The sequence below is a fragment of the Myxocyprinus asiaticus genome, chromosome 42, assembly GCF_019703515.2.
Source record: "Myxocyprinus asiaticus isolate MX2 ecotype Aquarium Trade chromosome 42, UBuf_Myxa_2, whole genome shotgun sequence".
NCBI lineage: Eukaryota > Metazoa > Chordata > Actinopteri > Cypriniformes > Catostomidae > Myxocyprinus > Myxocyprinus asiaticus.
Genome location: NC_059385.1, coordinates 21,051,731 through 21,074,500, shown reverse-complemented (window position 1 = coordinate 21,074,500; position 22,770 = coordinate 21,051,731). Strand labels below are relative to the sequence as shown.

Genomic DNA, 22,770 nt, shown 5'->3' with positions numbered 1-22,770 from the left:
CATTTGTTCTATTTAATAATTTGAGTTGGGGGACGTACTTTTTAAAGTGTACTTATGTTATTGATATTTCTGGATGAGAGCGGCAGAGCACGTGTGGCGAATGGCAATCTCTTTCACGCACACACATACAGCACAAGTGTGCAGGCGAGAGAGTTAAAAAAAGTACTTTGAAAGAGTGCGCGCTGCTGCTCTCAGCCAGAATAATCACACGTAAGGACATATACGTGTGAAAACCGATGCCCAGTATCAAATACACAGATTGTATGATAGTACTAACTGTAGAGAGCACATCAATATGAAGACAAAGCCAAATCCCAGACATTTAGAGGCCATTTTGAAATCCCGGCTGGACGCTTTTTTCAGGTCTGAAAAAGAGGACATGTCCGGGTAAAAGAAGATGTATGGTCACCCTATGTTATATTTTTTGTTTGTCATTGCATCACAAATGCCATGGACTCGTCTGGGCTCTGAAAAAAATCCAGAGTCCTAAAGGCTCGAGTCCGAGTCAAGTCCGAGTAAAAATTCCTCAGAGTCCATGACAAGTCCAAGTCCATTAAAATTGGACTCATGACTCAGACTCGAGTCTGAGTCACGAGTCCGAACTCGAGTACCCCAACTCTAGTTAATAGGGTATTTCTTTGGGGGTGTTTTAACTAGCTGTGAAATAAACTTATTTAAACTGGTCTCCTAGGCCATGTGATGTGTGGAGGTTCTAGTCCATTTGCAACAGAAATCACTTTCTACGTCATTTAAAGGTGCACTCAGTGACTTTGTTTGTGTAATCTTTGACTTACACTGACACCTAGTGGCTTGGGTGCAACATCATTCAAAACCAATATTTTTCTGTAACAGATGCCATTGTAGAAATTCACTGTTCACACTCAGCCATGATTAAATATGTAATCCAAGATTGAAAGTGTCCAATAACAGGCCGCTTACTAAGATTAAGAAAGTAGCATTTGGCTGGTCATGTGATCCTAACATGGCAGCCGCCATGAGGGGACCCTCTCCGTGTAGATGAAAACTGCTTTTCTAAGGTTACTGATATGACTGGAGCCTTCATCTCATGTGAGTGCTCCTTATTTAATACAAACATTTCCAAATTACAATTAATTTCTTTAGGACTACAACTTTTTTACTGGAACGTAAAAAATTACGAAGGGCACCTGAGGATGATTTGAAGTAAACAGTAAGTCCTGCACAAAGAGGTCCAAAGAAATGAAAAGACGGATCTGTTATCATGTGCTCTGTAAATCGGTGTGGTTATAACAAGTGTTGGGTAAGTTACTCTAAAAAGTAATTAATTACTAACTACTAATTACATCTTCTACAGTGTAATTAGATTACTGTACTAATTACTCTGTCTGAAAGGCAGTTGCATTACTTATTACTAATTACTTTCAAAAACCCTTATCAACCTCGCCCAGATGAAAAATACAAGGTTAGATATGAAACTGTTCTTTTAATTCTATCAAATAAATCATATCAAATCAAATAAATTATTCATGAACTGGCCAAAGAATTTAAGGGGGCAGCATGAAACATATTTTAACATTAGACGTTAAATTTCGATTTTAAATTCACTATTGTTTTCTATAGAATTGTTCTATAGTCTATAAAGTATTTAACACAATTACATCAGAAGTAACTGTAACTAAATTACTGAAAAATTAAGAGTAATCCCTTATTTTACTTTTTCAATGAAAATGTAATTTAATTACAGTAATTAATTACTTAGTAATGCATCACACCCAACACTGCTTATAACACCACAGAAGAACTGTCTGACCCAAAAAACGTTAATATTAGTAAAGCCATTGAGTGCTGCAACGGAACTGATGAATGTAGCAAAGGTTCCTACCAGACTGTGTTTTCAGGCGTACAGGAGTTTGAATAACAGGAAGAGGAGCAGCAGTCACTATGGCGGAGGTACGCGAATACAAACAATATTTCAATATACTTTCGTCATGTTCACGACGAAATATGAACGCTTGAAGTAACCTGTTGTAATAAACGTTTTCTCAACCATTTGAATCGTTCATTTGTTTCTCAGTAGTACCGTTATTTTTTTAGTACGCGAGCGTTTCTCCAGTGGACGTCCAAGATAATGATCGACGTCTCATCATATTCCGTTCCTTAATATATATATATATATATATATATATATATATATATATATATATAGGTCGTATTCTTCAAATTAGTGTCTGGTTGTCATCCGATTTCAGTCGTTTCATTTGGGCACTTGTGTTTGTGATGTAGGGCGTTGATTTGTTGTTAGTTTCTTTGTTGTTAAAGGATTATTTCACTCAGAAATGTCATCATTTACTCACCCTCTTGTTGTTCCACGCCTTAATGACTTTTCATCCGTGGAACACAAAAGGAGATGTTAAGCAGAGTATTCAGTCTTAGTCACCTTTCCCTTTTATTGCATGGAAAACAAGACCAGTCCCTAACATTCTGCCTAACATCTCCTTTTGTGTTCCACAGAAGAAAGATAGTCGTACAGCTCTGGAACAACAAAGTAAATAAGAATGACAACTGTCGTTTTTGGGGGAATTATCCCTTTAATAAATATTAAGATTGTTTTTCTCTGTGCAGACGCACAGCTTGCAGGACCTGCGGCAAGCAGCCGTCGCCTCCAAGGTTTTCGTTCAGAGAGACTACACCTCTGGTACCATCTGCAAGTTTCAGACCAAGTTCCCCACAGATCTGGAGAGCAGGGTGAGTAGAAACAAAATTGCTTCATATAATTCTTCCTTAGCAAACAAAAAAATAAACATTACTGTATAGATATATTTATAGATATATTATCTATAAATGTTATAGATAGTTATCTATCTATCTATATACATAAATACATGTGTGTGTATGTGTGTGTGTATGTATGTATATATATATATATATATATATATATATATATATATACACACACACACTATATGGCCAAAAGTTTGTGGACACCATATGTGCTTGATGAACATTTGATTTCAAAACCTTAGGCATCAATTTCCCCCTTTGCTGTAATAACAGCTTCCACTCTTTTGGGAAGGCTTTCCACTATACTGTATGTAGTAACATGGCTGCAGGGATTTGCTCTCATTCAAACACAAGGCTATCAGTGAGGTCAGGAACTGATGTTGATCGATGGGCCTGACTTACTGTTGCTGTTCCAGTTCACCCCAAAAGTGATCAGTGGGGTGCAGGTCTGGGCTTTATGCAGGCCAGTCAATTTCTTCCACGCCAGCCACAGTAAACCATTTCTTTATGAACCTCACTTTGTTCACAGGGGCATTGTCATGCTGGAACAGAAAATGGCTATTTCCAAACAGTTGCCACAAAGTTGGAAGCACACAAAGCCCAAGCCATTACATAAAGAAACATTATGATGTTTCTTTACTGGATTTAATGGAGTAACCAAATTCTTTAATTAGGGGTGTCCACAAACTTTTGGCCATATAGTGTATGTGTGTGTGTATATATATATATATATATATATATATATATATATATATATAGATATATATATATTTTAGGTTTGGAATCAATGCCTTTTTTACACATCGATTAACTGAACATTATTCAGATTATCGGTGTACATCTGCATTTTTTCAGATGTAAATAGGGCTAGTCGTTGCACAATAGTTTTTGTCTCTTCATACATATTTCTCAACACAACTTTGGTAAAGTGCGATTAAGCGGCAAGGTAATTTAAGGGGGTTGCACACTGAACGCATCTGGCAGACGACATGATGCGTTCTAAAATTAGAAACTATTAGGTACGCACACTGCCGCCGCTTGCCATCTTATGGCGGTGCCCAGCTACGATTCTGGAGGCTGCTCAAAATTCTGTAGCGCCATGGAGTGAATTTTCTGTTAAAGAAAACGGTTTCGACCGAAATCGTTATCAAAGGGCATAGATTATTTACTCTAGCCATCACTGGATGTTATATTGTGTAGGCTATACGAAAGGTACATATACACAATGTGTTTTCAGTTACAGATATGTCCTTTTGTGGTTTGACAGCTTGAATGAAACCTGTTCAAGGTTACATACAGAGAAATTGCATAATAAACATCACCATTAGTTGCGCAGTTACACCATTTTCATACACTAACCTTTAAACTCATCACCGTCACTTTGTTCATTCTTGAAGTACAAAATCCGTCCTTTTGTATGCATGGTGATTAGATTCACAACTTTGGACTGCCACCTGCAATGCATCGACGTGTCCTTCAGTATTAAGTATGGTAAATGCAATATGACCCCCTTGTGGTCTCCCAAAGTGATCTCTGGTGGTCTTTTGAACATGTGAAATGTGATAACGGTTTTGTTGTTCCAGATTGACAAGCAGCAGTTTGAAGAGACCTTGCAGACCCTGAATAATCTATATGCAGAGGCAGAGAAGCTTGGGGGCAGGTCATATCTGGAGGGCTGTCTGGCTTGCCTCACTGCATACACAATCTTCCTCTGTATGGAGACCCACTATGAAAAAGTAAATGTGCACTTATACAGCAATAGGCTGTAGGGTTGCCACGGTGTTACCGGTTTTACTCTGTACAAATTAATAAATTGATTTAATTTTCAATGCAAAACCACTAAAGCAAGAATATTCATCGATCCCTCAGCTGGGGGGTTGATGATGTAATCGGATATTGTGAGATAGATATATACAGTTGTGCACAAAAGTTTGCATACCATGGCAGAAATTGTGAAATTTTGGCATTGATTTTGAAAATATGACTGATCATGCAAAAAAACTGTCTTTTATTTAAGGATAGTGATCATATGAAGCCATTTATCATCACATAGTTGTTTGGCTCATAATGATCATAATGATAACAGAAATCACCCAAATGGCCCTGATCAAAAGTTTACATACCCTTGAATGTTTGGCCTTGTTACAGACACACAAGGTGACACACACAGGTTTAAATGGCAATTAAAGGTTAATTTCCCACACTTGTGGCTTTTTAAATTGCAATTAGTGTCTGTGTATAAATAGTCAATGAGTTTGTTAGCTCTCACATGGATGCACTGAGCAGGCTAGATACTGAGCCATGGGGAGCAGAAATGAACTGTCAAAAGACCTGCGTAACAAGGCAATGGAACTTTATAAAGATGGAAAATGATATAAAAAGAAAATTCAGGGATCTCTTGATGCCAAGGTCAGGTAGACCAAGAAAGATTTCAGCCACAACCGCCAGAATAATTGTTCATGATACAAAGAAACGCCCACAGGTAACCTCAGGAGAAATACAGGCTGCTCTGGAAAAAGACGGTGTGGTTGTTTCAAGGAGCACAACAAGGAGAAAATTGAACAAAAATGAGCTGCATGGTCGAGTTGCCAGAAAGAAGCCTTTACTGCACCAATGCCACAAAAAAGTCCTGTTACGATATGCCCGGTAACACCTTGACACGCCTCACAGCTTCTGGCACACTGTAATTTGGAGTGACGAGACCAAAATAGAGCTTTATGGTCACAACCATAAGCGCTATGTTTGGAGAGGGGTCAACAAGTATTGTGCTCCTTGAAACAACCACACCATCTTTTTCCAGAGCAGCCTGTATTTCTCCTGAGGTTACCTGTGGGTTTTTCTTTGTATCCCGAACAATTCTTCTGGCAGTTGTGGCTGAAATCTTTCTTGGTCTACCTGACCTTGGCTTGGTATCAAGAGATCCCCAAATTTTCCACTTCTTAATAAGTGATTGAACAGTACTGACTGGCATTTTCAAGGCTTTGGATATCTTTATATATCCTTTTCCATCTTTATAAAGTTCCATTACCCTGTTACACAGGTCTTTTGACAGTTCTTTTCTGCTCCCCATGGCTCAGTATCTAGCCTGCTCAGTGCATCCACGTGAGAGCTAACAAACTCATTGACTATTTATACACAGACACTAATTGCAATTTAAAAAGCCACAGGTGTGGGAAATTAACCTTTAATTGCCATTTAAACCTGTGTGTGTCACCTTGTGTGTTTGTAACAAGGCCAAACATTCAAGGGTATGTAAACTTTTGATCAGGGCCATTTGGGTGATTTCTATCATTATGATTTAAAAAGGAGCCAAACAACTATGTGATGATAAATGGCTTCATATGATCTCTATCCTTAAATAAAAGACAGTTTTTTTGCATGATCAGTCATATTTTCAAAATCAATGCCAAAATTTCACAATTTCTGCCAGGATATGCAAACTTTTGAGCACAACTGTGTGTGTGTATATATATATATATATATATATATATATATATATAATATATAAAAAAAAAATTTTGGTGAACATATTTCTTGCATATCACCCAGCCCTAGGAGAGAGCAAAACAAATTTATTCACATACATTCAAAGTCATTACCCTTCTGAAGCAGCTTAACTGGGTCCTTGGGATGAAAGGTAATAAAACACCAATGTTTAAAACGTTTGCCCCGGAAAACGATATACCCGACCGGAAGCCCATGATGGAGAGAAAGCACGGATGAAGTAGGTTCGTTGCCAGAGAGACGTTGCCCTTCACAACTGTTAAAAAGCCATCTTTCAAAAAGCTGAACAACACACATTTTAATTGCACTTAATTTTTTCTGTTTCGTTTGAATTTTTAGTTAAAATAAATAAGAAATAAAGTTCAAAGTTTGAAATCAAGCTGCCTTGCGTTATTGTGTAGGCTATTGCTTAACGAAAATTACCCCCATAGTACCACTTGGCGTCCAACCAGCGGTAAATCTGGTGTGAAAATTATGATATCGTGGCAAGCCTAATAGGCTGTAGATGTTTGCCTGTTGTTTGTGACTGGATTGCATTGTCTTATTTGCAGTTTACCCATCATAATTAATGCCAAGTAGAGACTTTAAGACATTTCATCAATATGACACTATTATGTTCATTTTATTCAGGTATTGAAAAAGATCAGCAAGTACATCCAGGAGCAGAATGAGAAGATCTATGCTCCTCTTGGACTACTCCTCACGGATCCCATAGAGAGGGGGCTCAGAGTTGTATCCTTTTCTGCACTCAAAAGTCCTTTGACAATTTTCTCTCAAACTGTGAAGTTCATTGCCCCATACATCACAGTTCTGCTGTGCCACGTTTTTCATGCAGATGTTTTATGTCCCCTGGTGAAACAGGTGTTTTCTGTTGGTGCAGAGTTGATAGTACCGGAACATTAAGCATTCTTAGAAACTTGCATCTGAGAGAGCATTGGCCTTGATTGTGAATTGGAGAATTCACTGTTGTTATTCGCTATTTGCTCTAGTTCAGAAGGTTCACCACCACTCACTGTTAATGTAATCTATTGACATACTGCAGTTGATGGTAATGGAAAATCATTTAAATTCCTTAACCTGAGCTTTTAAAGGTGGAGATCACTATTTTTGAGGATAGAAGTATTGGCTCAAGATAAAACACACCAAAGGTAAATGTTTTGCTTCTTATTTTCTCTCACTCAAATAGTTTTTTTTGTATTCTGTCAAAGGCTATGTGACATCTCGTATTGAAGTAAATGGCAGTATAGACACACAAATGGAATAGAAGCTATATGTATTCCTGCAAATAATGCAATACATCATTTATTTCCACAGGATCACGTGTTGAACATGATTATTGACCTGCTGGACTCAGAACCTGCTTCTCCATCTTATGATATCAGACCCTAATGCTTTAACTGTAGATAATTTGTTATCTTTATTTTCAGCTTATTCCTCCATTTGATTTTTTTTTTTCATAGAAGGATAGAGTAATATATGTGTGTATCTTACCGAAACTCTCCAAATCAGCTTTCCCTCTGTTAGCAGCTCTCCAAACTCTTACTAAACAGAATTATTTAAAATTTGTGTAGTGCCATGTTATTTTATAATGCTGCGTTAAATATATATTTTATATACCTGTCTCGATTGAGAAGTATAGATTAAGTGCACAATGTTCATTCACAATGCCGATACATCGTTATTTTGTCTGGATCTTCGGTGATTCTGCGCTCTTGTGGTAAAGTTTGTTTTGGAGAAATCTGCTCAATCTTGTGCTTGTTAAAACTGTTAAAGCTTCAGTTTTGCGTACATGGAAATTACATGAAAAGATTTGTTGTATTGAATGATTTTGTTTAGTAATAATCAGATGAATTACTTGTCATCGTTCCATTCCATAGTGCCCCTCTACAAAATACTGTTTTCTTTTCCATGCATTTTTAACACTACTTTTTTACTATATTTACCAGTGGACTACTGTACTTTTATTGGGGTCTGCGATATAATCCTCATTACACACAAATGCCAAAAAATCCTTAAAGCATGGTTGCATTTAAAATTGCATACCCTCCTTGTATTTTCAACTGTTGTCAGTCAGTTGAAACTGTTTCTTGCGTAATTCTTTTTATCGGTGTTGTATCATAATGTCTTTTTTGAAAATCTTTTGACACTTATTTAAGCTATGTATCGTACAATAAATAAAAGTGTTTTCATCAATACATTAATTCCATTTGTCCTGTATTTGAATATTTATAAGAAACAATAATGTATTTGTAAAGCCTGATTTACCCTTGTATTGTTATTCCACTCCTCACCACCAGGAAGCGCTGCGCACTATAAAATCCTCATGACGTCAACGATGTCCGTTTTATTTGATGTCCTTAACAAAATTTTGTCAGTTTAACTCTTACATTTTAACACGGATTTAATCGTTGTCACGGTTTCAAGCTCCCTTTATCGTGGTACGATTTTATTGTTTGACTAAATGCTGTAAAATTGGGTGCGTGTTGAAGCGGGGTTTATGTCATTGAATGAAACCGGTGTGCTAAGCTAGTTGGCTAATGCTAAATACAAATGAGTTTAATTTGAAATGTCCAGTCAGATTCAGTAATTCACTTTCCCTGACATTCAGTTTGAGCTCATACGTAATTTCTGTGTCATTTATACATACTTTATCAAATACTACAACGTTTTATACTGCTTTTATACTTGCTACTATATCATACTGTACTATACTAACACTACACTGAAATAACATTTTGAACATTATAATTCCAGGTTTCATTACTTCAATTGTAGGTGAATTCATAAAAATAAAAAATACACTTTTAGGTGGCTTATGAATACAAGCTATGTTATTTGTATTCTTGAAATATGCTTTATACAAGTGATGCTTGACCTGTATGTTACATATCTGCTGTTCAATTTGTTCGAATCAAATCAGGACTGAAACCTGCTACTGTAAGTCTTTGTGGAACAAGATCATCCTCTTTTAACACCCTGGCTCTTCCTTGCATTGATGGTTGTTACCTTCCCAAACAAGAGAATGAATTTATCCATACAGTGCTTGAGGAGCTGGAAAGCTTTCAGCAGAGAAATGACCAGAATTGGTAACTTCATTACACATCACTTTATCTGGGTGGTTAACATATTAAATGTCCATTATTGTTATTATTATTTCTTATGATTCATCAAGATTTTGGGTAAATTTTTTCATGTATGTGTAAGGAAAAGTGGATATCTAAGATCTTGTTAGATAGGAAATAGTTTTTCATCTTTTGATAGTCACCTTTTTGCCCTCACTTGTTCATTTTCATTGTTTTTACAGTGTGTCAAATTCATTTTTTTTATATATATATATAATTAATTATAATTTTCTTTATTTATCACACATTATACATTTGCACATATACAGTGAAATTCTTCTTTTTCACATATCCCAGCTAGGCTGGGGTTAGAGTGCAGGGTCAGTCATGATATGGCGCCCCTGGAGCAGATAGGGTCAAGGGCCTTGCTCAAGGGCCCAACAGTGGCATCTTGGCGGTGCTGGGGCTTGAACCCCCGACTTTACCGCAGATTCTTAACCGCTGAGCCACCACTGCCCCTATAGTGAAACTTTCATTTGTACACCATTACGTGTTCAAATATTCCATGTAGTCTCTCAATTAATACAAGGTCATAAGTTGCATTTTTAATTACAGAATTGAAGAATTGGAAATAGTTTTAGATAGTTTTTTTAGATGCTGCAAATGCTTGAAATTTCATGTCCACTACCCATTTGTTCTTAGTGCTTCATGGGATATTGTCTCATTAAAATGTATCTCTGTTGTAGTGTCCTGCTCTTCCCACCTCTCCCGAGCCGACTGCGTTTCCTGACTCACAAAACCGCTGAGAACCACCCCAACCTCAGCACCTTCTCTGTGGGTGAGGGCTGGGCTCGCAGAGTCGTAGTGTGCTATTCCAACGTCAGGTAAAGCTACCAGAGCTAATGTCATGTTGACACACTTAAGCCAAGTGCACACTACAAGACTGAAGCTTGTCGCCCTGCACTGACTTACGACAATCTTAAGTGTTGTAGAGTGTGCTTGACTTTACAGTTTATAGAGACTGTATTTTGGTGACTCATCATTGTGGTGAAACTGGCAGGTTGGATTTAGAAGAGTATAGTAGTGACACAGATGGCAGTTCTCATGTGCGAACAAACAGTCGGGGCAGGAAAATGGAGGACAAAGGCAACAGCCGATCGCTGGAGCCCAGATCCAACAACAGACGAGGAGCCAGACGGCCAGACAAGCCTATTTATGTTCCACGGGCTATGAGACAGAAGGTGTATGAAAACTCGACAGATCTGGAGCAGCAGAATCTCAATCCATCATCAGAGGAATCCGGCTCTGACGTTGTGGACGGACCACTTGTAGCCAACGAAAAGCCAGGGGCAGACGGTACTGACCGATCCCTGGATGTTGAAGAGGTTGTGCAGCTTTCAAGGTCTGGATCTTCTCCATTGTCTCCTGACTGGGATAGGACAGTGTCTTTGGTCATGTCTTTGACATTAGATGACCAAGCAGATGAAGATTGTGGTGACAACACAGATGCAACGATCCAGCCACAGAACAGTTATGAAACTGAAAAATTGTACTCTGAGGTGGGTAACCAGTGGTACTAGAACTTATAATAGCTAGGGATGCACCAGTGTATTGGCCACCGATATTTATCGGCCAGTTGTTAAGCATGAAAATGCCAATATGAAAAACGGATGGTTTATTGCATAATTATCAACACACTTTGTTAAAACTCTGTGAATTCAAATGCACGATCCAAAAAAAATGCTAGCCAAAAAAACAAAAATAATATGTAGAAGGGTTAGCACTCCTAAGAACGTATAATATAATTTTTTTTATTCTTTCTTGTTCTCACATTGAGGAAAAATCTGCGTTACAGATATGACAGTTGTGAAAGTTGCACTTACCTTTACATGTAGAGGGAAACATTCCAAAATGCTTTGATTCACTTTGACTTCTGACTTCTGTATGAAGGCTGCACAATTGATTATTTTAAGATTAAAATCGCAATATGCACGATTTTGCCCGATTACTAAACTTAAAAGGCAGCTTTTTAAAATATAGGATGCATTTCAGTGCTTTAGTCAGCGCTGTGTGAGCAAGCGGCGCCCTCTACTGTTCTGGACGGCTGATCCATTATTACACTATGATAGAATTTTAAAGGGCATTTTTTTTTCTTTTGGTTATAGGGCATAACATTTTATTTTTCCATGATGTGGTTAACATTTCCATGGTATTGCCCAACATACAGTATGCATAGAATGAATTTGTGATGTTCTATCATATACAGTACATACATGTAAAATGTGAGTTCTGCTGTTTTGAACTGCAAAAACAGAAGTGCAAAAAAGTTTTTAGAAGTACAAAATAACCTTTTCACATCAATCATCATGCTTGTGTGTGTGTGTGTGTGTGTGTGTGTGTGTGTGTGTATATATATATATATATATATATATATATATATACACAGGTGCTGGTCATATAATTAGAATATCATCAAAAAGTTGATTTATTTCACTAATTCCATTCAAAAAGTGAAACTTGTATATTATATTCATTCATTACACACAGACTGATATATTTCAAATGTTTATTTGTTTTAATTTTGATGATTATAACTGACAACTAAGGAAAATCCCAAATTCAGTATCTCAGAAAATTAGAATATTGTGAAAAGGTTCAATATTGAAGACACCTGGTGCCACACTCTAATCAGCTAATTAACTCAAAACACCTGCAAAGGCCTTTAAATGTTCTCTCAGTCTAGTTCTGTACGCTACACAATCATGGGGAAGACTGCTGACTTGACAGTTGTCCAAAAGACGACCATTGACACGTTGCACAAGGAGGGCAAGACACAAAAGGTCATTGCAAAAGAGGCTGGCTGTTCACAGAGCTCTGTGTCCAAGCACATTAATAGAGAGGCGAAGGGAAGGAAAAGATGTGGTAGAAAAAGGTGTACAAGCAATAGGGATAACCGCACCCTGGAGAGGATTGTGAAACAAAACCCATTCAAAAATGTGGGGGAGATTCACAAAGAGTGGACTGCAGCTGGAGTCAGTGCTTCAAGAACCACTACGCACAGACGTATGCAAGACATGGGTTTCAGCGTCTCGCCTGGGCTAAAGACAAAAAGGACTGGACTGCTGCTGAGTGGTCCAAAGTTATGTTCTCTGATGAAAGTAAATTTTTCCTTTGGAAATCAGGGTCCCAGAGTCTGGAGGAAGAGAGGAGAGGCACACAATCCACGTTGCTTGAGGTCCAGTGTAAAGTTTCCACAGTCAGTGATGGTTTGGGGTGCCATGTCATCTGCTGGTGTTGGTCCACTGTGTTTTCTGAGGTCCAAGGTCAACGCAGCCGTATACCAGGAAGTTTTAGAGCACTTCATGCTTCCTGCTGCTGACCAACTTTATGGAGATGCAGATTTCATTTTCCAACAGGACTTGGCACCTGCACACAGTGCCAAAGCAACCAGTATCTGGTTTAAGGACCATGGTATCCCTGTTCTTAATTGGCCAGCAAACTCGCCTGACCTTAACCCCATAGAAAATCTGTGGGGTATTGTGAAGAGGAAGATGCGATATGCCAGACCCAACAATGCAGAAGAGCTGAAGGCCACTATCAGAGCAACCTGGGCTCTCATAACACCTGAGCAATGCCACAGACTGATCGACTCCATGCCACGCCGCATTGCTGCAGTAATTCAGGCAAAAGGAGCCCCAACTAAGTATTGAGTGCTGTACATGCTCATACTTTTCATGTTCATACTTTTCAGTTGGCCAAGATTTCTAAAAATCCTTTCTTTGTATTGGTCTTAAGTAATATTCTAATTTTCTGAGATACTGAATTTGGGATTTTCCTTAGTTGTCAGTTATAATCAAAATTAAAAGAAATAAACATTTGAAATATATCAGTCTGTGTGTAATGAATGAATATAATATACAAGTTTCACTTTTTGAATGGAATTAGTGAAATAAATCAACTTTTTGATGATATTCTAATTATATGACCAGCACCTGTGTGTGTATATATATATATATATATAGATTTTTTTTTAAAATCTTTTATCTTCTATCTTTTTATTTGGCTGGCTCTCTTTAAAATTTTATAAAGCATAATTTCTGAGCAAAACAGTAATCTGATGACAAAATAAGGTAGGTGGCAAAATATCGGCATATAGTTTTTTATATACAGCCAAAAAATGTAATATCGGTGCATCCTTAATAATAGCGTTTATCTCTATTTGATCTGTTTACACATCTTATTTTGTCTTCCATTCTGTCTTGGTCATTTTAGATCAAAGCCAACCTGAAACATAAGGACGTTGTCATAAAGAACACCAGCAATGATTACTCGTGTTATGCAAATATCTGGCTCAATCAAGAGGAGTTTGCACATGTTATTGAGATCTACGACTTTCCTGCCATGTTTAAAACGGACGACCTCCTCGATGCTTTTGCAGGCTACAGGTAGCCTAATATGTGTGCTTTCAAAGCTTCTGACAGTAGTTAGTGGTGATTTATAAGACTAGCATCTCTAGTTAGGGATCTGAACAAATAAAACAAATACTTCTGCATGTAACCCATTCAGCATTATTTGTGCTACAGACATAATACCTCAAACAATATGGCCTGTTGTATTACTTCTCTTATTGATCAGACCTGTTATTATCTAGCAGTGGCAGATGATAAAACAGGAAATATATATTTACATTAAAGTACAGAGCCAAGCTAGGCACCAAAGTCTTAATGTAAAAAAGTTTTCTTTATTTCTATGGTCTGTAAACATGACAGTCTTATGCTTTTGTCTGTTCACAGTGAGGGAGGCATGAAGATCAAATGGGTGGATGACACTCATGCACTTGGCATATTTGCAAGTCAATCTGCAGGTATTTTTTTTTTATTAAGCATCCATCCATCCTGTTTATGTGCTCCCTATGTCTGACTTACTCAGTTTTGCTTCTGGTCAGCTACACAGGCTCTCTCCCTTAAGCATCCATTACTGAAGGCCTGCACTCTCTCAGAGGGGAGCCAGAAAGCAAAGTGGAAAGCAATGAGACGAGCAGGTAAGCTGAGCCACTGAAAATAGTATATAAAAGAGATGTTGTTTTTCAGATGTTTCGTGACACCAATCGCAACTACAGTGTTAATAGATCAAAGTGAGGGATAGTACAGTCTGTTCAAAAGGTTGTAAAGTTTAATATCTTTGTGTAAATGATTTTGTTTATTGTTAATTGGACAAACGCTACTGGTCTGTTCTGAAATTTAGCGAGCTGTCTCCTGCCTACTTAGGCAACTGACTTTTATGGCAGCATCCTAACTGAACTGAAGCCTCATAAGGGACCGATTTGGAACACTTCTCTCGCTTTATCCGTCATCTGGGATTTATTTTTCCACTGAGTTCATCACAGTGCATTCTGGGATTGCCTACCTGGGGAAAGATACAGTTGTGCTCAAAAGTTTGCATACCCTGGCAGAAAATGTGAAATTTTGGCATTGATTTTAAAAATATGACTGATCATGCAAAAAAACTGTCTTTTATTTAAGGATAGTGATGATATGAAGCCATTTATCATCACATAGTTGTTTGGCTCCTTTTTATATCATAATGATTACAGAAATCACCCAAATGGCCCTGATCAAAAGTTTAAATACCCTTGAATGTTTGGCCTTGTTACAGACACACAAGGTGACACACACAGGTTTAAATGGCAATTAAAGGTTAATTTCCCACACCTGTGGCTTTTTAAATTGCAATTAGTGCCTGTGTATAAATAGTCAATGAGTTTGTTAGCTCTCACGTGGATGCTCTGAGCAGGCTAGATACTGAGACATGGGGAGCAGAAAAGAACTGTCAAAAGACCTGCGTAACAAGGTAATGGAACTATATAAAGATGGAAAAGGATATAAAAAGATATCCAAATGCCAGTCAGTACTGTTCAATCACTTATTAAGAAGTGGAAAATTTGGGGATCTCTTGATACCAAGCCAAGGTCAGGTAGACCAAGAAAGATTTCAGCCACAACCGCCAGAATAATTGTTTGGGATGCAAAGAAAAACCCACAGGTAACCTCAGGATAAATACAGGCTGCTCTGGAAAAAGACGGTGTGGTTGTTTCAAGGAGCACAATACGACGATACTGGAACAAAAATGAGTTGCATGGTCAAGTTGCCAGAAAAAAGCCTTTACTGCGCCAATGCCACAAAAAGCCCGGTTACGATATGCCCGACAACACCTTGACACGCCTCACAGCTTCTGGCACACTGTAATTTGGAGTGACGAGACCGAAATTGAGCTTTATGATCACAACCATAAGCACTATGTTTGGAGAGGGGTCAACAAGGCCTATAGTGAAAAGAATACCATCCCCACTGTGAAGCATGGTGGTGGCTCACTGTTGTTTTGGGGGTGTGTGAGCTCTAAAGGCACGGGGAATCTTGTGAAAATTGATGGCAAGATGAATGCAGCATGTTATCAGAAAAATACTGGCAGACAATTTGCATTCTTCTGCACGAAAGCTGCACATGGGACGCTCTTGGACTTTCCAGCACAACAATGACACTAAGCACAAGGCCAAGTTGACCCTCCAGTGGTTACAGCAGAAAAAGGTGCAAGTTCTGGAGTGGCCATCACAGTCTCCTGACCTTAATATCATCGAGCCACTCTGGGGAGATCTCAAACGTGCGGTTCATGCAAGACGACCAAAGACTTTGCATGACCTGGAGGCACTTTGCCTAGACAAATGGGCAGCAATACCACCTGCAAGAATTTGGGGCCTCATAGACAACTATTACAAAAGACTGCACGCTGTCATTGATGCTAAAGGGGGCAATACACAGTATTAAGAACTAACGGTATGCAACTTTTGAACAGGGGTCATTTAAAAAAATTTTTTTCATTGTTGCCATGTTTTGTTTTATGATTGTGCCATTCTGTTATAACCTACAGTTGAATATGTGTCCCATAAGAAATAAAAGAAATGTGTTTTGCCTGCTCACTCATGTTTTCTTTAAAAATGGTACATATATTACCAATTCTCCAAGGGTATGCAAACTTTTAAGCACAACTGTATATACAAGGCTACCTTAGAATTTGGCCAAAACAAGGTATATTAGGATTGAGTGTTCTGCTGTCATTCAGGGCAGGGGTATCAGAAGTTTCTGGGGGACTTGAGGCAAATCTTGGGGGGCAATGCCCCCTCTAGCCCCCCTTTTAGACCCGGCCATGAAACACTGTACAACTATTTCTCATAGGCTTGGTTTCAACCCTGAAAATGTTAGTTTGGTTTCTACCCTGACTAAGGTCTACATATGTCAAAAGCACTTTTCAGTAGCCTGTTGTTATTAATATAAGCAAAAGTAGAGACCTGCACATGAAATTGTTGATCTTCCATGACTTAAGAGCTTCGTCTTTCTTTTATTCTGTTCTGTTGATAAATGCTGGCATACAATCTTAAACAATCCCAATAAACTGTCGAGGTGTTCTTTTCCATACACCATATATAGAATATCTAATTACATTATCTAACTACTAAGTTGCTCCAACCGATTCTACAATGTTAGATTCCATGATTTTCTTTTATAAACGTTTTGTAATTGTGTTCTATTATTAATTATTTGTATTGCATTTAGTATTGTTTGCAATGAAAATAAATAAAAAGTGCCAATTTCAAATTTTTCAAGTGGTGCAGAATTTGGAAAACAGTGGGCCTCATTTACTAACCGTGCATACACATGTATTTGTGAATGAAATCTGTGTACAAACATTTTTGCTAAGAAATCACGATTCATCAACAAGTTCGCCAAAAATTGTATTGTAAATTTACGAAAAACAATTACCGTTGGACAACTGAAACCACACGTACGCAAAAATCACATATTACTGGTGCCACTTATAAACACTGAATAAACACAAAATGAATATACAGTAGATGCAGTATATATATATACAGTGCATCCGGAAAATATTCACAGCGCTTCACTTTTTCCACATTTTGTTATGTTACAGCCTTATTCCAAAATGGATTAAATCCATTATTTTCCTCAAAATTCTACAAACAATACCCCATAATGACAACGTGAAAGAAGTTTGTTTGAAATCTGTGCAAATTTATTAAAAATAAAAAATGGGGGGAAAAAAATCACATGTACATAAGTATTCACAGCCTTTGCTCAATACTTTGTTGAAGCACCTTTAGCACCAATTACAGCCTCAAGTCTTTTTGAATATTTTGCTACAAGCTTGGCACACCTATTTTTAGGCAGTTTCTCCCATTCTTCTTTGCAGGACCTCTCAAGCTCCATCAGGATGGATGGGGAGCGTCGGTGCACAGGCATTTTCAGATCTCTCCAGAGATGTTCATTCGGGTTCAAGTCTGGGCTCTGGCTGGGCCACTCAAGGACATTCACAGAGTTGTCCCGTAGCCACTCCTTTTTTATCTTGGCTGTGTGCTTAGGGTCGTTGTCCTGTTGGAAGATGAACCTTCGCCCCAGTCTGAGGTCCAGAGCGCTCTGGATCAGGTTTTCATCAAGGATGTTTCGGTACATTGCTGCATTCATCTTTCCCTCGATCCTGACTAGTCTCTCAGTTCCTGCTGCTGAAAAACATCCCCACAGCATGATGCTGCCACCACCATGCTTCACTGTAGGAATGGTATTGTCCAGGTGATGAGCGGTGCCTGGTTTCCTCCAGACATGACGCTTGCCATTCAGGCCAAAGAATTCAATCTTTGTTTCATCAGACCAGAGAATTTTGTTTCTCATGGTCTGAGAGTCCTTCAGGTGCCTTTTGGCAAACTCCAGGCGGGCTGTCATGTGCCTTTTACTGAGGAGTGGCTTCCGTCTGGCCACTCTACCATACAGGTCTGACTGGTGGAGCGCTGCAGAGATGGTTGTTCTTCTGGAAGGTTCTCCTCTCTCCACAGAGAAATGCTGGAGCTCTGTCAGAGTGACCATCGGGTTCTTGGTCACCTCCCTGACTAAGGCCCTTCTCCCCCGATCGCTCAGTTTGGCCAGGCGGCCAGCTCTAGGAAGAATCCTGGTGGTTCCAAACTTCTCCCATTTGCGGATGATGAAGGCCACTGTGCTCATTGGGACCTTCAATGCTGCAGACATTTTTCTGTACCCTTCCCCAGATCTGTGCCTCGATACAATCCTGTCTCGGAGGTCTACAGACAATTCCTTGGACTTCATGGCTTGGTTTGTGCTCTGACATGCACTGTTAACTGTGGGACCTTTTATAGACAGGTGTGTGCCTTTCCAAATCATGTCCAATCAACTGAATTTACCACAGGTGGACTCCAATCAAGTTGTAGAAACATCTCAAGGATGATCAGTGGAAACAGGATGCATCTGAGCTCAATTTTGAGTGTCATGGCAAAAGCTGTGAATACTTATGTACATGTGATTTTTTTTTTTTTTTTAATTTGCAAAGATTTCAAACAAACTTCTTTCACGTTGTCATTATGGGGTATTGTTTGTAGAATTCTGAGGAAAATAATGAATTTAATCCATTTTTGGAATAAGGCTGTAACATAACAAAATGTGGAAAAAGTGAAACGCTGTGAATACTTTCCGGATGCACTGTATATATACAGTACTGTGCAAAAGTTTTAGGCCCTTGTGAAAAGTGTTGCATAGTGAGGATTTCTTAAAAAATAATGCCATAAATAGTTTTCATTTATCAATTAACATCATACAAAGTCCAGTAAACATAAAAAATATAAATCAATATTTGGTGTGACCATCTTTGCCTTCAAAACAGCACCAATTCTCCAAGGTACACCTGGGCACAATTTTTCTTGGTTGTTGGCAGATAGGATGTTCCAAGCTTCTTGGAGAATTCACCACAGTTCTTCTACATATTTAGGCTGTCTCAACTGCTTCTGTCTCTTCATGTAATCCCAGACTGACTTGATGTTCAGTGGGGGGGCTCTGTAGGGGCCATGCCATGTGTTACAGGGCTCCCTGTTCTATTTTATTTGCAAAAGGAATGTTTGGTAGTGTAAAATTTATATTTCCTATTGACAAAACAATCTGAAGACTAATGTTTTTGTGAAACATCTTATGTGCCTAAAACCTTTGCACAGAACTGTGTGTATATACATTTATATATATATATATTTATATATACATTTTTATATATACATACATATTTCAGAGTAACAAAATATGTGCAGTATAGCTTGAGTAGGGAAAGGTTCTGACCATGCGTGCTCAGTGATAGAGTGCACAATTGGCTGAAGCACCTGTCATGCTGATTTAAAACCGCAAACGGAACCCCTGGTGAACCGTGTTGCGGACCAGCAGGATGCGTGCATTTATCAGACCCAACCGGGCGCGGACTTTTCGACTCACCCCGTCCGCTTTGGTGACTAACTTTGGTTCAATAGTGCACCCTCCGCGGCATCGACAACTAATTTCAGTGTCTGCCCTATCAACTTTCGATTGTACCTAACATGGTGACCACAGGTTACTGGAAATCAGGGTTTGGTTCCAGCGAGGGAGCTTGATAAATGGTTACCACTGCCTAATGGACCACCCGCACAGCCTGAACTTGATGAGGCACAGAAAATACTCCTGTACTGGTAGCGCTCAATGCACGCCTTCAGTTCATCCAGCATCTACAGTGGTACATATAAAATCATTCTAAATAGTTTTGCTGTACTGTGCTGTTTTATGGTGTGATGGTTTTTCTGCAGCATATTTCTCTACGCATTTACAGCTGGACAGGTGCAGTGGTGCTGAAAGCCCTTATATGGAGATGGTTTGGGCATGTTTCAGGCAAATTACTAACTTCAGGCATGGGCTCCTTCATTTAGAATAATCCTGATTCATTAACATTAGGATGAGAATAAGAACAAATTCATGTGTGTACGCACCAGTTGTGAAGCAAACAAAAGAAATTCGTGAAAACTTTTCCTGTACATGTACGCAAAATACATGCAATTATTAGTGAATGAGGTCCAGTGTCCCTAATATTTGATTGACAATTGTTATGTTATGTCTTTTTATACAGAGTTTATTCAGCCGGTGAAGGAGAGGCCACGTACAGACACAGTGGTAGCTCGCAGGATGGTGACCAGAGCGCTTGGTTTGAGAGGAGGCTCAAGGGGGAAACGCTTCTGACTCTAAATAAAAAAAAAAACCTTCAGAGCTCCGTTTCACATTTAGACTATACTGGTTTTGTTTTTTAAACAGACAGAATTCCCTGAAACATTAACTTAAGCACCATTTACTACACCATTGAAAGCAAGACTGAACATTAAATGTAGATAAAAACAGCCTGTATTTTACAATGCCCGCTTTGACAGATGTATATGCAAATGCAAAATGGATGGAAAGGCTATGAATAAGCTATAGATCTTTCTTATGGTTGCGTAATAAGGGAAATGCTCAAACATAGGTGTCCATGAAATGTATGTGGTGTCCCACAAGTGTTTCAGTTTTGTTTGAATTTTCTGTGCCCTTTTGTGTGTTCTCGTAAGCATTTAAATGAGTTTCTTTCTTGTTTTTAAGCAGGAAATGTGGCTTTAGTAACTGCCTTGTTTGCTTTAGACTGCTTGGTTACTAACAAGACTGGCATCTCTCAGCATCTGGCCCAGCCATTACAATAGATCCATTCATTAATAATAAAGATTATTTTAATTAGGAATAGGCTTCCTTGCAATTTTTGAGGCACATTCTAAGATTGTTCTGAGGTTAATAATTGGTGGGTTTCGATTGGGTGACCTTTTAACAGGTCATCTAGGATGAAAATCTTGAAGTTAATAATTGGAGTTAAGTGTAATTAATGGCAGACATCTTAGCAGGGCAGATAAAAGTTAACAGGCCTGGAACACTGGCAAGGGAATAGTCATTTTTGTTGTGTTGTTAGGATGTTGTTCGAGTCGTTTCTCCAGGTTTTTTTTTTTGTGTGTGTTGTAGATTAAGCTTGGATTTTTTTTAACACTTTGCAATTGATCTCATTTTTGGGATGCATGTAATTTGAGATTGAAATGTAGACCACATTTCTGGCTCATCAGATGTTTATCTCTTATTTAAAACTAGTATTATTTTCTTTATGTACTCGATTGGTTTGGTTTCTACAGTTAATATATTTTTTGTCTTTATCCTTGTTCATTATGAGAGTTGATTTGTTTTGAAAAATTACACGATTGTTTTTAAAGAATGGTACTTATTACTGCAACTACAATATAATTTAAAGAAAGGGGTTGGAAGTGAGGGAGAGAGTTATAAACCTTGCCAGTTATTTAATGCATATTTGATTGTTGTAAAATTGTTTGATACCTAAACCTATTGTTTTTTATTATTCAATTTTGATTAAAATTGTTTTGCTTTTTTAACTGGTGTCACTGTTTTGTATTGTTCCTGTCCGCACATTGTAAAACATTAAAAACCAGAATAAATTGCTTAGTCCATTCTTTTATTATATAATACAATGCAATGGTTTCACAATGTGTGTTGTTCCATCCATTCATAAACACACTGTATATCTTAAAACCATTTAACCGGTCATAGGTACCCTCATAAAACGGAGGGAGCTTTTCCAAAAGATTTGCAACAAATTACAGTTTCACATTGCGTACATTTAAAGTTGACAAAAAATCCCTGACTGAACATAATAAATTACTTGACATGCTTGATGAATAACCACAAAAGTGTCTAACAGAGCTGCAAGTAATCTGTACATGCAGTAAAAATTGGGTTTGTTTATGAAACTGCAATATTTTAAAGGGATAGTTCATCTAAAAGTTCAAATTCTGTCATCAATTACGCATGGGTTGTTCCAAACCCGTATGACTTTCTAAAAGTGTTTTGTCTTCCACAGAATAAAGTAAGTTATATGAACAGAATGAAGGTGAGTAAATGACAATGTTTTAATTTTGGGGTGAACTGTATCTTTAAGTTATAGTCCAATGGAGAAAAAGCATATGAAAGAGTTGAAATGTTGATGATCCCAGTTCGCATTATAGTTTGAACTTTACTTCACGGCATGAGTTTGTAAAGACTACAAGCGACAAATGCAATCGGTACAGTACATTTTAAGGAAGTGAGATACTTTCGGTTCAGAGCGAGCGTGATATATTGTAGTAAGAATTATGCAAAACATGATCTGCCTTTCAACCTAAAGGGTGCATCTACACTTGGAGGTCTGTAAAAGGGCAGAGGTCAGTGTCTGCCCTTTAAGTGCTGGATCTCTTGCTCCCAGCACAGTTCTGAGACTCTCTAGTGGTCAATCAAATTGTAAAAGTCTGAGTGACAGCTTGCAGCATCCTCCACCGAGAGCCTTTGTCTTTCCTGACAGTTTCCTCCTCTATCTGTTGAACAACTGGTTGCTCATTCCAGGGTATTCATCCATGTCTGAACTCCACGAGCCACCTAGAAAAAAGTATCAAAGGTATGAGGTGTGAGTTTGTAAACTTGTGTGTTTAATTGATTCTTAATCGTCTCAAGAGAGGGCTTTGAAC

General features: G+C 38.2%; 3 protein-coding genes across 6 annotated transcripts in view; 2 read left to right on the top strand and 1 right to left on the bottom strand.

Annotated features, from left to right (window-relative positions):
- Positions 1-1,829: 1,829 nt before the first annotated feature.
- Positions 1,830-8,465, top strand: LOC127432408 (golgin subfamily A member 7-like). The gene is made up of 6 exons (XM_051683456.1): positions 1,830-1,929; positions 2,602-2,724; positions 4,344-4,496; positions 6,895-6,996; positions 7,356-7,412; positions 7,579-8,465. The coding sequence occupies exons 1-5, from the start codon at positions 1,921-1,923 to the stop codon at positions 7,398-7,400; spliced, it is 432 nt and encodes a 143-aa protein (XP_051539416.1). The 5' UTR covers positions 1,830-1,920; the 3' UTR covers positions 7,401-7,412; positions 7,579-8,465.
- Positions 8,466-8,830: 365 nt separating this feature from the next.
- Positions 8,831-22,402, top strand: LOC127432304 (R3H and coiled-coil domain-containing protein 1-like). Its single transcript, XM_051683194.1, has 8 exons — positions 8,831-8,837; positions 9,185-9,350; positions 10,073-10,210; positions 10,387-10,885; positions 13,599-13,771; positions 14,120-14,190; positions 14,272-14,367; positions 20,319-22,402. Exons 1-8 carry the CDS (start codon positions 8,831-8,833, stop codon positions 20,426-20,428), a joined length of 1,260 nt encoding a protein of 419 aa, XP_051539154.1. The 3' UTR covers positions 20,429-22,402.
- The window catches only part of LOC127432405 (lysyl oxidase homolog 2A), a 44,008-nt gene continuing 42,958 nt past the window's right edge, over positions 21,721-22,770 (bottom strand). For 2 of the 4 annotated variants that reach the window (XM_051683448.1, XM_051683449.1), the window contains exon 14: positions 21,722-22,681. In XM_051683448.1, the coding sequence (XP_051539408.1) occupies positions 22,617-22,681 (65 nt within the window). In that variant the 3' untranslated portion in view covers positions 21,722-22,616. Of the gene's footprint in view, positions 22,682-22,770 lie in introns of all 4 variants that reach the window. The other 2 variants (XM_051683451.1, XM_051683450.1) reach the window with 2 other exon arrangements.

Excerpts from the sequence above, each read along its gene's own strand:
- LOC127432408 (XM_051683456.1), top strand. Across the intron at positions 4,497-6,894 it reads TGGAGACCCACTATGAAAAA|GTATTGAAAAAGATCAGCAA; the intron begins GTAAATGTGCAC and ends CATTTTATTCAG. Across the intron at positions 6,997-7,355 it reads TAGAGAGGGGGCTCAGAGTT|GTGGAGATCACTATTTTTGA; the intron begins GTATCCTTTTCT and ends GAGCTTTTAAAG.
- LOC127432304 (XM_051683194.1), top strand. Across the intron at positions 14,191-14,271 it reads ATTTGCAAGTCAATCTGCAG|CTACACAGGCTCTCTCCCTT; the intron begins GTATTTTTTTTT and ends GCTTCTGGTCAG. Across the intron at positions 14,368-20,318 it reads GAAAGCAATGAGACGAGCAG|AGTTTATTCAGCCGGTGAAG; the intron begins GTAAGCTGAGCC and ends CTTTTTATACAG.